The following is a 15,759-nucleotide window of genomic DNA, read 5'->3' as shown; positions in this document are numbered from 1 at the left end:
ATTTCTTTCGAGCCTAGTTAGTAATAATTTTAGGCATATGCCTTCAATATTACCCCTAAAGCTTAGATATATGAATCTTCAGATAGGGGGGGGTGCACACCGCCTCTAAAATCTACGTATTTCTAAGTCTGATTTCTTGCGGGCTAATTCACCTGCCTTTTTCTTGCCCATGTCACCTCTAAATGATTAGAACCCCCATTACTTCTAAAAAAATTATCTATGGGCCTGTCTAAAGAATAATTGGCATGTTGAAATTCACAATAAGAGCCTCCGTCATCATTTCGTTTTTTAATTACTGATGCACCTCTTCTGATTCCTGGTTACTGATGCACTCTTCTGATTACTCTGATTACTGATGTGAAGTTTATCTATTAATAATACTAAATATGTGTTCTTTTATATTACCTCTTCGTGCCCTCTTCTAGTGCCTCTTGATAAAAAAAAACGATTCATATCATATAGTTAAATATACGTCATTTCGAAGATATTCTAAAAAAGCTGAAGAGCAAAAACTTTCCGGCTCTTTAGCCCTCAAACGAGGTATGTTTCTATTTTCCTCTGTCTTCTGTGTTTTTTTTCAAAGCTGACACCCATGACCCTACATATTTTCGAAATAACAGAAACGTTTTTAAACTTAAAAATATAAAGCGTTACCAAGCATGGGCACCCATAAAGGGGGAGGGGGGCACCCCCCCCCCCTAGCTGAATGACGCTGCCTTAAATTTAAAAAAATTTGTTTTGAGATTTCTATTATAGAGTATTGGAAGTGCCGATTAGACCACGTAAGCCCCCTTTAAAATTCAACTTATGGGCGCCCATGTTACCAAGGGCATCAAATACATTCAGGTTTGTATCTTTGTACTTATTTCCTTATCAGCATTATGTTTTTAGAAAGTTACATGACTTTGCGGGGACCAGGGGGCTTTATCCTTTCGCGGTCTTTAAGGGAATCTGGAAAGGTTAAACAAGAATAACTTTATAAGAATAGAAATGATTTCATGAGATGCCTAAAGCAACCAGCTTTTGGATACTCAAGAAGTTTTCATTTTAGATTCCTAAGTCAAACTATTATTGACACATGTTGATGGTTTAGTTGCAGATTAGAATTTATTCCATCAAACCTTGTCCTCCCAGTTATTATTGAACAATTATCCTGGGACCTGTCCTCCTAGGCCGTGATAGTGCACAATCTTAACAGCATAAAATATAAGCAGGTAATAGACCATGGCAACCGGACGCAAATACAGAAGATTTTTCTGGGAGGGGGGCAGGATTTTTAGAGGGATTTAGAAAAAAATTAAAATTGGCAAATTATTCAGAAAATATAGGACTTTGGGGAAAATCATTATGTTTTGGGTCATGGGAGGTTCTCACCAAACGCATGTGCCATTCTGACATTTTAGTATGGTTCTAATGCTAATAGGTATTGAAAATTTAAGGAAATTATATCTCTGATGTTCAAACATACATGCAGGAAATTGTTTTGGAAAGAGCCAGGATTTTCAGGGGGATTAAAGAAAAACATATAAAACATATAGGAAATAATTAGAAAACTTTAGCAAAACTCGCGAGTTTTTTGTTGTTTTTTTTTTGGGGGGGGGGTAGTTTTATATGCCCTAAGTTCCCCACTATGAGTATATACTCTACTGGGCAGCAGGCAGTATAGGAATACCAAGCTAAACTGTTATATAAATTATTAGCACTAATGCTATAATTAGTTGCAACAGGAGGGGATTTTCTGATTCTGTTAATTTAGTTGTCTCTTCTTTTTCGTCAACCGTATTGGACTTTCTCTGAATATTGATGTGAATTCCTCTCTTTTAATGTCGAGGCTTACTCTAGATCACTACTTAGATGTCAACATTTTTCTGTACCTTCTACTGAATCGATCAGATGGCTAGGAATCTCGATTACAAATAATTTAGTCATTTCGGTTGCATATAGTTTCTGACGCTAGGTCTAAGATCCAGTTTTGGTATTCAAGAATTTTGCTTACAGGAGCATATATAACCAAAAATTGTGAACAAAACTGAACCTCGCCTATTGTGACCACTTTTTGTTATTTTATTATTTCTTTTTTTAACTTTCGTCAAGCACGATATCAGACTTTATTTATAAAATGGGATACAATTTTACAGTAGACTTTTCTGATTCAGATATTTATCACTTCACCAAAAACAATAGAACACAACAACATTATATAAAAAAAATTAAAGAGCCATATAAAAAACATAAGTCATGTGGGTAGTTGTATCTTCTAACCACCACTTAACATTAAAAGTATTCAATAAATAGTAACACAAAAACTAATTTATTATTTTTTCACAAAAGAATAGTAATTGCGATTCAACAAAAAAGCTAAAAAAACAAATTCCTCACAACGTACCAGCCTCCCCCTCCCCTCCTCAAAAACATTGATCATTTGGTAAGAACATTGAAGTGGGACTCAAACGGTATTATTGTTTTGCTACTATTGTAATTTACTCAGGAAAGGAATCTTGCACAAAGATTGTCCAAGGTTGTGTGCAATCTAAAAACTCAACATATACAACCTGGTGGTAACTGACAGAAGTCAAACAATCTGAAAAGACATTTTAGTTTTTATCTTTCAGGCAAGATTTATGCAACGTAACATCTTTCAAATTACCCGTAGCCGATATGCGGTAGTGAAATTTTTACACCCACCAAGAGAAGTAAAACCCGAAAAACTTAATCAGCATTTTTTTGGAATTTTAGATTTTTCCTTTATTTACCACCTTTCTTTTCCTTTGCTATACCACCTTCTCCACATTAATATTTTCTTTTATTTTGGTATAAGAATAGAAAAGCACGCAGAATTTTAATGCTCCGGATATAACAGCAAAACTGGCCTTGCTACATGACCAAGTTTGGAGTCAGCTATTTCAAAACTTCAACCATTTTACCGTCTTATCCCTTGTTTTTAACGTAATTAATTGATTTAGTTTACAATTTAGTCTCTTTTCTCTTTGCAATTCATTGCTCAATTTTTTTTTTTAATTATTGTGGGTTAAAACATATTATTATTGCAAGCAGTTTTTCTATTGCATAGTTGTACAATGTCATGGCCCAACGTTGGACGTTACTGTTCATTTGATCGAAGTAAACTATGGTCTTACTAATCCTAAGTTAATCCCAATACAGAGTCAGAGTGGTTAAGAAGCATACCTTAAGAGGATTTAAGAGACTGAGTTTTACTGCTGTCATCTAAACTACACATATAGACATTATTAAAACATATTATTATACATATTAAAACGCATATTAAAACATATATTAAACATATTAAAACATATCATTATTGCAAGCCGTTTATTATAGCATAGTTGTACAATGTCATGGCCCAACGTTGGACGTTACTATCATGTTCATTTAATCGAAGTAAACTTTGGTCTTACTAATCCTAAGTTAATCCCAATACAGAGTGGTTAAGGAGCATACCTTAAGAGGATTTAAGAGACTGAGTTTTACTGCTGTCATTCAAACTACACATATAGACATTATTAAAACATATTATTAAACATATTAAAACATATATTAAACATATTAAAACATATTATTATTGCAAGCAGTTTATTATTGCATAGTTGTACAATGTCATGGCCCAACGTTGGGTGTTACAATCATGTTCATTTGATCGAAGTAAACTTTGGTCTTACTAATCCTAAGTTAACCCAAATACAGAGTGGTTAAGGAGCATACCTTAAGAGGATTTAAGAGACTGAGTTTTAGTGCTGTCATTCAAACTACACATATATACATTGATTGTTATAGATTGTTATAGATTTTATAGATTGTTATAGATTGTATACAGTAGTTAAACTCAACGCCATAAGATTGTTTGTAAAAAGAGAAAGATTTTATTAAAGGCAAAGAACTTAAATAAAGCAGCAACAAGACGTTCCTTAACAAAGTGAAATTAGGAGGTTAAGTCCTAAGAAATTTCTGCAACTCAACTTTTCCATTATCCTTTTTCTCATATAGTCCTCACGGGGCTTTACAATTTCCTTGGCCGCCTCTGAGCTGCCGAGTATTTCAAAAGATTGTATTTCAAAAAAGGTTATAAACAGTTGCTTTTACAAAATTCAACAAAATATCATTTCTTAAATGTTTTGTGCAAAAAAGTTGTCCTACTTGAACCTTTTAAAACAGAATGTATGTTCTGGAAGGTTCAATGCGCAATTACTTTCTTTTGTAATGTCAATTTAACTGTTAGCAACTATGAAATTAAGACTGTTGACCATTGGTTATTTTCTAGGGTTTTTCTTTTCTAGGGTTTTTCTTAGGGTTTTTCCAGGGTTTTTATTCCCTAACAGTTGAATCAAACAAGTGTGGGAATCATTGAAGCCTTACTTTAAGATGTCAGATAACATTCACGATTTTCAGAAACTGGCCTGAGTTACCAGGGTTACCAACTTCCCATATTGGTTGGGCCATTATGGAGAGTGAAAAAGAGCAGGTTTATCTCATACTGAACTATAGGTAAAGAGGTTCAGCTGAAGCCTTTAAGTTTTAGCTAAGCTTAAGAGCTTAAACAGAACATGCAATAGAACAAGCTGGTAATATATCCTATAGGGGCAAAACTACAGGACAGTTAATATCTCAAAACCTTAAGCTGTATAGAGGGAGGACATTAAATCATACTCAATTACAAATATCCATGTTGTGTCCTAGATTTTAGCCACTTATTTGGTAGTGTGATCTTCAACCCCTTCAGTGTTGCTGTGATGTCAAAAGATAGGAAACCCAAGGAAAATTTCCTCCTGCAGAAAGCTCCCCCTCTCCAAAAATTCTGCTCGCAAAATAGCGATTGTATTTTTGAATTTAAAATTATTTGAAAGATTAGGTAAAAATTATTAACTTACCCATCAAGTGTTATTGGATTGAATACCCAGAAATTGTGGATAATACAAACAGAGGCAAGTGTCAATTATTTGCGTTCAGGGGGTATCAAGTTTCAGCCAGCAAGAAAAGTATTAAGAAGGCCTTGGGAGGAAAAAAAAATTATACCCAAGACTTTCACAAGAGTGTACTCAATATCTACTTAAAGTTTCTTGGCAATCGAATGAACGGTGAAGTAATGCATACACAGAAACACAAATACATACATTTAATTTTATTTATATACATGTGTTAACTTTACAAGTAGTTTTCAATAAATACTTATGTACTGGCAAAGTTCCTGGGATTCCGCAATCTAGCAGACTAACTTGGGTGTTGACGGGAGCACCAAAGTTAGTACCTGCTCTGGAGAATAATTTTGACTGGGCTGCAATTTGAGCATGTATCTCAAGACCAATTACACTTTGCCATTTACTTTCGGAAGAAAATTTTCTGTACTGTAATATTTGAGATATTTTCAAATAACTCAGGCTATATTTGAGGCTCTTCATTCCTTTCTCGAACACCTAGAACCATATAGAAATTTCGAAAATAATAATTTATATATGACATGACATAATATATTCATATGCATATAAATTAGAAAATAAGTGAGGAGGTAATGTCACCTATGGTTATTTTTGTTTCAATTTTTGCCCAAATCATACCAATTTTCAGATGACAAGTATTTTCGTAAAGGGTGGTAGGCAGGGCCACACCCTTGGCCACACCCTAAAAGACCACACCCTTCTACAAAATGAGCTTTGACTGCTTGGTCAATGGACTTGGCTTCTTGAATTCAATGTTGTCAAGTGCCATATCATTCACTTCAGCAGAGAAAAAATCCTTGTTGCTCTTATTTTCTCTCAGGCTACCCAATTTCCTCTGCAAATGATGAGTGAGATCTTGGAGTCACTATTGACAATGAATTAAAATTCAGTTCTCAAGTTAAGAAGTCTGCCGCTGGTGCTAGTTTAACTCTGAGGCTGGTCAGCATACACTTTTCCACTCACTCCCCCTAAGTCAATAGTCTTCAGACAAAAGAACAAGCAACTTTGAAGTTGGAACGTCTATAACCTCCTTGTATTTTTAAAAAGATATACAAGTTTTGGAAGACATGCAGAGGTGTCCGACCAAAATGATATTCAGCATGCAGGAACTTTCATACCCTGCAAGACTAGCTAAACTGAAACTTTCAACACTTGTATACAGGAGAAGAAGAGATGATGCTATTCTAACCTACAAGCTAATGAAGGCCAACATGGTTCCAGTGTTTTTTCCTATTGTTGGTTGTAATTCAAGAACCAGGGGCCATTGGTTAAAACTTATAAAATAGTCTACCCTAACCAGAGTCCACACTCAATTTTTTTCCTCAAGAATTGTCAAACAATTGAAACAAACTCTCTGAAGATACAATTACTGCCGAATCTGTTGACATTTTCAAATAAAAGCTGGATAGGGTCCTTGGGGGAGTGGAAACATAGCTGGGAAGCTACTGATCATCCAACTGCACCAGGTCACTAAACAACAATGACAAAAACTTTGATCATCAACTCTGGACTTTCAGGAGGAAAAATCCTTAGATTGCCCCAAGGTGCAATTTCAGGTAATTACTGGGTCAAGTATTGTTTTTCATATGTTTCTATAGAAATTGTATCAAAAGAAATTCTATAAATCAGCAATCCCTTAGACAAGATCTCCCTAATCAAATTATCTTTTTCAAAGAATAAATTACATAGCAAAAGAAACAGTTTTTCTTCCATGTGATAGACTACAAATACCTAGCATTCTGGAGAAAAACATAGGTGTAAACTGCTGTAGGGCAAGCGATAATTGTACTTTATGACTTTTGTCTAGCCCCCCATCTTGGACCTTTTTTCATCCCTGAAGATTTTTGATAGTCTTCTTTTCTCTGTAGATTGTAAGCATTGGGATCCCCTTGGCCCAAGGATTTTCATATACTGTATAAGTTTTATGTCCTAAATGGGCATGGAGGTTTATATCTCCAAGCTAATTTTGTTTTATTTGTGCACTAGGGTAACCTTTGCCCAGGAACTTAGAGAGGCAAGTTTGACACTTTTTGGAAAAACAATTTTGTGGCCCTTTTGGGGGGGGGGGAACTAATGTCTTTCACTTGTCAATTGGGATCTGTTTAAACCAAGGAATTAAGCCTAGAAGTTTCAAACCAATCAAACGAAAAGGATTTCCACAGTTTTTGGAGACCCCTTCCCCCCAAACCAGATTTGTGGTCTATATTAAAATCTCCTTAGAATCTGGAGTTACAGCTACAAGTTTCAAACATGTTAAGAAAATAAGTTTTTCATCCTAGTTTTAGGCCTCCTATCACCCTCCTCTCTTACAAAAAAATGTATGGCTATCTTTACCCAGGGACAAACCCTGAAAGTGTCCAAGCAATTAAATATCTTAGTATGACCTTTTCTTAGTATGAATCTTCTCTGTAAACAACAGGCAATTTGCATAACTTAGGGCTCTTTCCTCTGAGGCTTTGCTGGTCATATCATCTCCAGAGGCAGATTTATTTGGCTATTCATAGGAATGGAAAATGGGTATCTGAAAATTTTAATTGGATGCCAGAATTAAAAAATGGACGTGATGGGTTGGTTGTCCACCAATAACTTTGTATATTTAAATCCTATTACAGCCTCTTCCATTCATATTGACCAGAAAACATAACACATGAGAGTCACTTCACTTTTTACTTGCCAAAACCAATGCTAGTCTACCAACTCTGTTATCCAAACTACATAGTTAGCCTACATATTGAATAAAAACCAACTGGGATTTTTTGGGACAGCAATAATCCAAGATGACCTTAGCTTAAGAATTCAATCTTCTTCTTCTTGGAATACCAAGCCTTCTGGCCTCCACTTTGGCCTCCTTTCAATACTGAGATCAATCTATGTTTGATATGTACAAGTTCGGTTAACAGTTTGGATCAAATAAGAATCAAGACACAACTTTTTTTATGCTACCTACAACAGTAAAGTTGTACAAACACTGAATGAATTATATAAGAAGTCACGTATAGTGTGAATGTAAAATCACCAAATTTGCAAATGAATAGAGGTACAAAATCCCCAAAAACTAGTAACAAACAAAAACTAAAACAAATGCATTCGATTGGCAAATGGGTGGAACAATGCCTAGTGCAATAGAACTAGTAATCTACCAAATAAAATACAAAATAGAGGCCAGGTGAACATCTTCATTTTCAAAACAAAAGTTGATCTAAGACAGTGCTCCTTGAGGAGGGAAGGTAGATACATTAGTAAATTTAATACTTTTAATGTGCATTTAATAGCTAAAAAGTACATACAGGCTACTATTTGAAGTACTTTTGCGCCCTCTTTTGAAATATACTAATTGCTAAAATCATAAATTAAACTATAAAACTTTGTTTTAGACTCCTTAAGTGACTCCTTGTTCCTTTAAAGTGAAGCAGGCCTAATATACTTTTTGGAATAATTGATTGTTTTTAAGTACCCCAGGTTAGCTTTCAGAATTTTTTAGAGTTTGCTTCAAAAGGGCTCCTGTGCTATAGCATTACCTAATATTTCTTTCAGAAGAAGGGACACAATGCACTGTTACCAAAAAAGAGACTAAAAACTTAAAACTGGTGCAAAACACTTTTTGTGAAAATTTAGATACTTGTAGACCTGATTATTGGGAAATTGTGCAATACTCTAAGTCCTAGAAGTTGGTTATAAAGGTAGTACCTTGAAACATCTTTCCAGGATTAACTTGGTATCAGATTAGTACTCCTATTGTCTAGAAAAAAATAGCCTACTATAAAATTACCAACAATACTTTAATACCCAAAGTCTATTCTGCAAAAGAGCCCAAAACATTAACTTTAGTACCCAGCACCTATTTTCAAAATCTTTAAAGTTCTGGAATTTCTATTTCAGAAATTTCTTATAAAATCTCTAAAATTATATTCCCAAAGTTCCCATTCCTATATTTCTTTTTCTTCTATATTCTTTTTCCTTAATCCATTGAAGTTTACGTAAAACATAAAATTGAATAAAAATTCATATTAGTGACGGTTCACCTACATCCTATTTATTTCAGATGGCAGGCATTAATTTAGCCATTACTTTCTGCCTTTTAAATTTCCTTCGAGGCATAAGTTGTAGCAATTCATTATATTTATTGATTCTTTGCAGTTAAGTCGTTGAGGGGGGCAAGGGTGGGCAATTGTCCCCCCCTCAATAATTTGGGGAAAAAACAATAATTTATTAAGTATCCTTAAAACTGTTGCTTGTTTTAAGTGTCGAATTTTCTCTTTACTTTGAGCAGATAATTTTTGTTTTAATTAATCCATGCTCGTTTTTAACATAAGGAAAACAAGAAAAATAGGGGTCCATTGCATCTCATAATATGTTGTACATAAATATTTTTCGAAAAATACTGCCTTTGAAACTTTATCATCAAGTAAAATTTGAGCCTAGTTAATGGCAAAATTGAAAAATGTTCTATGCTTCCTGTTTTGACACATTTGCTTATGTCAATTTTTTTCCTGATATTTAAGATGCTTTTCCTTCCTAAAATCTAAAAGTTCAAGATTAGAAATGAATACACCCTCCACATCTGCAAACTGGACAGAAATGGAATCATTGAACAATAAGAAGGTAGATATTCCTTGAATATAATTTCTTGTATAGAAAAGAAACCATTGAAAAAGAAAATAGTAATTAGTGATTTTTACAATAATATTCATACTATCATAGGCAGCGCAATAGCGGTGCCTAAGTAAAGAACGATGTTGGCACAATGTATTATTCATTTTTAGGTCTTTTGGTTTCTTGATCTTAGACCAGGGCACTTCATATCGAAGGAGTTGTCATAGAAACTTCTAAAAGGGCTCATTCAATTGGAAATTGAAGTTGCTTTTGCCCTTTTTAATAGTCAAAGTGATTGGAAGGCAACTAACACCCCTTCCATGCCCAACATTTCCTCAAACACGTCCAATCAAAATTTTGAGATAGCCATATTCTTTAGCATAGTTGATTTCCAGATAGAAATTAAGTTTTTGAGAAGGAGACTCCCCCACTGCCCTCAGAGTAAGGGTTGTAAGTTATGCCCTGGGGGCATATAAGGTTTTTATAGAAAGCTTTGTTGTAGAGACTTCAAAAAGGACTCGTTCAATTGGAAATTCAAAGGGCCTGTGCCTTTTTATTTGTCGAAAGTGATTGGAGGGCAACTAACCACCCTCTCATGCCCACCTTTTCCACCAACACATCCAATCAAAATTTTGAGATAGCCATTTTGTTCAACGTAGATGAAAGTTCTGGAAATTAGGTCTTTGAGGATGACAACCCCCCCCCCCCACAGCCCTCAGGGCATGGGTTGCAAGTTATACCCTGGGGCATACTAGGTTTTTTTTATAGAAAGCATTGTCATAGGAACTTCAAAAAGGGCTCATTTGATTGGAAATTGAAATGGCTAGTACCCTTTTTAATAGTCAAAAGTGATTGACAACTAACACCCCTTCCACACTAACCATTTATCCAAACATATCCAATCAAAACTTTGAGATAGCCATTTTGTTCAAAGCAGTTGAAAGGTCTGGAAATTATATCTAAGAGGATGACACTCCCCCCACAACCCTCAGGGTAAGGGTTGTAAGCTATGCCCTGGGGGCATATAAGGTTTTTATAAAAAGATTTGTCGTAGAAACTTGAAAAAGGGCTCATTTGATTGGAAATCGAAAGGGATAGTGCTCATTTGGAAATTCAAAAGTAATAGGAGGGAGAATAACCTCCCTCTCAAGCCAATCTTTTCTCCAAACGCATCCAGTTAAAATTTTGAGGTAGGTATTTTTTTCAATGTAGTTGAAAATTTTAGAAATTTGGTCTTTGAGGATGATAACCCCCTCAGAGCCCTTGAGGCAAGGGTTATAAGTTATGCCCTGGGGCCATATAAGGTTTTTATAGAAAGTGATGTTGTAGAAACTTCAAAAAGGGCTCATTTGATTGGATATTAGAAGGGATTGTGCCCTTTTTAATAGTCGAAAATTATTGGAGCATAACTAACAACCCTCTCAGACACACCATTTTCCCACACACATCCTATCAAAAATTTGAGATAGCCATTTTGTTCAACGTAGTTAAAAAGCCCGGAAATTATGTATTTGAGGCTGACTCTCCTCCCACAGCCCTCAGGGCAAGGGTTGTAACTTATGCCCTGGCGGCATATAAAGTTTTTTTTATAGAAAGCGTTGTCATAGAAACTTCAAAAAGGAATCATTCAATTGGAAATTGAAACTGTAAGTGCCCTTTTTAATAGTCAAAAGTGATTGGATGGCAATTAACTCCCCTCTCACACCCACCATTTCTCCAAACCCATCCAATCAAAATTTTGAGATAGTCATTTTGTTCAACGTAGTTGAAAGGTCCGGAAAGTATGACTTTGAGGATAACAACCCCATCACAGTCCTCAGGTCAAGGGTTGTAAGTAATGACCATGGGCATATAAGGTTTTTATAGAATCCATTGCCATAATAACTTCAAAAAGGGCTCATTTGATTGGAAATTGAAAGGGCTAGTACCCTTTTGGATAGTCGGAATGGATTGGAGGCCAAATAAACTCCCTTTCACGCCCACCATTTCCCCAAACACATTCAATCAAAATTTTGATATACAAAGTTTCTTCAACGGAGTTGACAGTTCTGAAAAGTAGGTTTTTGAGGAAGACAGCCCCCCCCCCCAGCACGCAGGGAAAGGGTTGTAAGTTATGCACTGGGAGCATGTAAGGTTTTTATTGAAAGTGTTGTGATAGGAACTTCAAAAGGGCTCATTCGATTGCAAATTGAAAGGGCTAGTGCCTTTTTTAATAGTTGAAAGTGATTGGAGAGCAACTAACACCCCTCTCATGCCCACCATTTCCCCAAACATATCTAATCCATATTTCAAGATAGCCATTTTGTTTAACAGTTGAAAGTTCTAGAAATTAAGCATTTGAGGATGTTTATAGAAACTCAAAAAGGGCTCATTTGAATGGAAATTGAAAGGGCTAGTGTCCTTTTTAATAGTCAAGTGATTGAAAGGCTTGACATTTTTATAGTAAAGATTGATGTGGGTACAATGTATTGTTATTTTTTTTTCCTTTTTTTTTGTTTAGACCAGGGCACTTTGTATTGAAGGACTTCTCTTATGAATTTCGAAAAGGGCTCATTTGATTGGAAATAGAAAGGGCTAATGCCCTTTTTAATATTCGAAAGTGATTGGAGGGCAACTAGTCCCCCTACCACGCCCACCCTCCCATTTGCCCATTATTTTTAAAAACTAAATGTTGCCTTGAGATTAAATCAAAATGCACTGTGTTAATGCTAATTCCCAATAAGACATCTCAGCAGTATCCCAAAAACAGGGCATTATGTTCAAACTTTCGGGGCTACTTCTGCGCTTAAAATTTAACCAAATCAAAATATTGTAAGTGTATCCAAAATATCAAAGAAAGTAAACAGATTTTTTTTTGCAAATGGTATCAAGTTTTCTATTTCAGGTCAACTAGAGGAGGTATGAAACTAAATTAAAGACTACTATTTGTGTCTGGATTTTTAAAAGGGTGTATGATGTTAAAAATTGCTAAAAAAATTTCTCCAGCATACAAATAGCAGGCAAAATTATAAATTTTTAAAAAAATAAAAAGATTTAAAGAATTATTTTCTTTTTCCCTGAAAAGACTATGTCAGTATAAAACAAAGAGAAATTAATTTTTTTTTAACTTTTTCCACAAAATAAGTTTTTCAAAGAAAAGTAAAGAACTCCATTAAACCAAAAATGAGCAAAAATTAAATCAAATAATCTACCAAGCATGAAACTGCCACAAATTAGCATCAATAAATAAATGAAACCAAAAAAAACAGAAATTACAATAAATAACCAAGTCAAACTCAAAACAAGCAGAAATTAACACGAGTAGGGCTCAAAACCCCTATGCCTTCCCAAGGCCAGAACATAATTTACACTTTACTGAAAAAATACAAATGAATGTGCATTGTCAGTTTAATATAAATATACTGATATTTAGTTATCAAAATGTTAATATTATTTGATTTATTAAAGTTATAAAAGTTAAAAAATCTATATTTATTCAGCTTAATTTTTTTCTATTTAACTTAATCTTGACAAAACTATGTTTGTGAATTATATAACTTTTACAAAATGGATTTACAGGGAAATAGTAAATTTGAAACAAATGTTTTAATGCATTTTTATATCCAAAAACTATAAAAATAAATTATTATTTTCAAGGGTCATAAAAGGGCTTAAAATGGTAAACTTGCAGTGGGCCTTATAATGTAGCTAAGATGAAAGTGAAAACCTCATTTGATGCCTTTTTTATGCTCTTTTGTAATTCAATAATTAAATATGGGGCTAGTTGCATCTTGAACCCTAAAAGAGACCCCAAAGATCTTTTATATGAAAAATGAAAGAGCATAAAAAAGCATCAAATGATGTTTCAACTTTCAACCTAGCTAAATTATGTGGGCCACAACAAATTTATGATGAAATTTACTCACTCCCACCCCAATGTACAAATATATACCCTGAATTGGAATATACCCTGAATCGATAATGACAAAGTTTCAAATTGCAAAATGTGGCATTATTTTTGTTGACAGCATTCAAAAAACTTGAAACAGTAGGAAAATGGTTTATATTTTAGTTGCCTAATAAATGAGGTTTGAATTGTTATAAATAAGTATTTTTGGAATATGTTACTCTTGAACAACTTATTTATAAACTACTGATTTATTTTTAACCACTTTTCAATAACTTAACAAGGGTAAAGGTACCAATGATTCAACAGTTTTTGTAAAAAAAAACAACACTTTTTCTACTCCAGAAGACTTAATTTAAAGACATTTGGTTTGAAAAGGGTTTCAGTATGTAGAAAAAATATCTACAAATCTAACTGTTTCATTAAAAGTTGGAAGTTTTATCAGAAAAGGGTATAAAACTCTGATTTTCTTAAATTGGAGCGTTTTCACCAACAAATTTGACAGAACAAAAAAGTTACCTGTTTTTGGCATAAGTTGGAACCCAATTTGACACATATCAAAATACTGGGGGAATACTTGTGGGCAGATCCTGCTGGATTCAACATACCTATTCTTTTTACTTTATTTCTTCATTTCTCTTCAACTTTTTTAAATGTGCAAATGTATGACACACTATTCAGATAGTGGAAGCAAAAACTGAAAAAATTGCCTCAAGCATTGGGACGAAATTGGATAATCATATGGGGTGTAATCGTGTGACCTAGGTCTCTATAATATAATGTATGATATAGGTCTCTCTATAAACGCTATCTGGAATGGCCCACTTTCTCTCAGCTTTAATGGTCCAGCAAAGATTTGCTGTTCACAGTGAAAATCTTGTCAACAGTTGGCCATTTCAAAGTTAATATACCAGTTTAATCTACTTCTAAAATAAATTAGTCCTGACTATTCTTTGTCTGGAGAGTCCAGAATTCTTAACATGTGCATGTCCTACTTAAGATTATTAGAAGTTTGTGACATCAAGGAGTTTAACATGTTTCATTAGCATTTTGGGTGGGATAGGGTCTAAGAATACAGGAGTGGATATAAGAATTTTAAGAAGTTTATTGTCATTTTATTTGACTTAGGAGGATTTACTTTCATATGTAAATTCTAAGCTTTATCTAAAACATGGGTAGAATTTTGATGAGGTCATTTTAGGCAGTTCTATGACATATTTCAAGGGTCAGCAGGTCATTCACACATTAACACCTTGGAGGGAATCTTACCAAATCAATACTACACATAAGAGTGGTCGTAACAAGGTTCCTTGAGGAATTCCACACTAATTAGGGAGGGGTTCAGAGAGAATATTTTGTATTTTACAGCTTGGGATCTACTTGAAAGAAAACACACAAAATTTACTAAGAGAGAATCTACTTCAAATTTATTCAGTGATAAATGAATTAGGGTGTTGTGATCCACCAAGTCTAATGCTTAAAAATATGAACATAGCATGAGGCCAAGCAGCAGTTCCTTAGATAATGAAAATATCTAGCATCTAGCATCAAATCAGCAAAACTACAATTTAAAAAAAAGTTTTTTAGGAAATATTATTCCCTAAAAAATGAAGTATTATTATAATCATCAAAATCTCTTTGTTTTTGAGAAAGTACCTGTAAATTTTGACAACTATGTTTTTGTCAGAGAATCCTTGAATTTCAATAGCAATTGTTTCTCATCTGTTTTACATGTTCAGTGAAGTTTTGACAGAGTCACCAATATTTTGACAGGGCTTGTTGCTGTCTATCAAAAATTTTAACAAGGTTTACTACAAGATATTCTCAAAAGAAATGAATCTCATAATAGAAGCCAATACCTACATTTGAATTCAGATGAAGGAACATTTTTAGTAGGCATGGTATTTCACTACATCAGATGAGTATTTTTGACACTTGGAACATAGTTTCATCAATATAATATTAGCTGCCATTTTAACTTAATTTGATCAATAAAAAGCCAATGTGGCTACATTTTAGAGAAGATCAGATGTATCTTGATGTATTGGTGCTGATCCCAACTTTTTTCTGCAAAAAAAATGGCCCAGTAATGATATTTTGAACATTACATAGCTAAAAAATTGCTATGATGATGCTGCCTTATTTTTATATTTTTGTACTGAGATTTCTATTATATAGCATTAAAAGTACAAATTAGACAAGGTTTGCCCCCCCCCTGGAATTCAGCTTATGGGCGCCCATGCTCACAAGCTCTTTTATTTGCTAGTCTGAAAAAATATTCCTTTGAAACATGCTGAAAAGTTGTTGTTTTTCTATGCAATTGAATGTGTC

At 34.1% G+C, this 15,759-nt stretch overlaps 1 protein-coding gene across 1 annotated transcript in view; it reads right to left on the bottom strand.

The window, feature by feature from the left end:
* The window catches only part of GatB (glutamyl-tRNA(Gln) amidotransferase subunit B, mitochondrial), a 46,493-nt gene extending 31,030 nt beyond the window's left edge, over positions 1–15,463 (bottom strand). Inside the window, exons 1-2 of the mRNA XM_089104184.1 lie at positions 15,292–15,463; positions 5,190–5,426 (exon numbers count right to left, since the gene is read on the bottom strand). Coding sequence (XP_088960310.1) covers positions 5,190–5,426; positions 15,292–15,315 — 261 coding nt within the window. The 5' untranslated portion in view covers positions 15,316–15,463. The remainder of the gene's footprint in view (positions 1–5,189; positions 5,427–15,291) is intronic.
* Positions 15,464–15,759: the final 296 nt, after the last annotated feature.

This window comes from Artemia sp. Qi Xiang Cuo, chromosome 2, assembly GCF_049724085.1.
Source record: "Artemia sp. Qi Xiang Cuo chromosome 2, ASM4972408v1, whole genome shotgun sequence".
NCBI classification, from domain to species: Eukaryota; Metazoa; Arthropoda; class Branchiopoda; order Anostraca; family Artemiidae; genus Artemia; species Artemia sp. Qi Xiang Cuo.
Note: the sequence above shows the minus strand (reverse complement) of the source record. Positions and strands in the feature narration are given on the sequence as shown.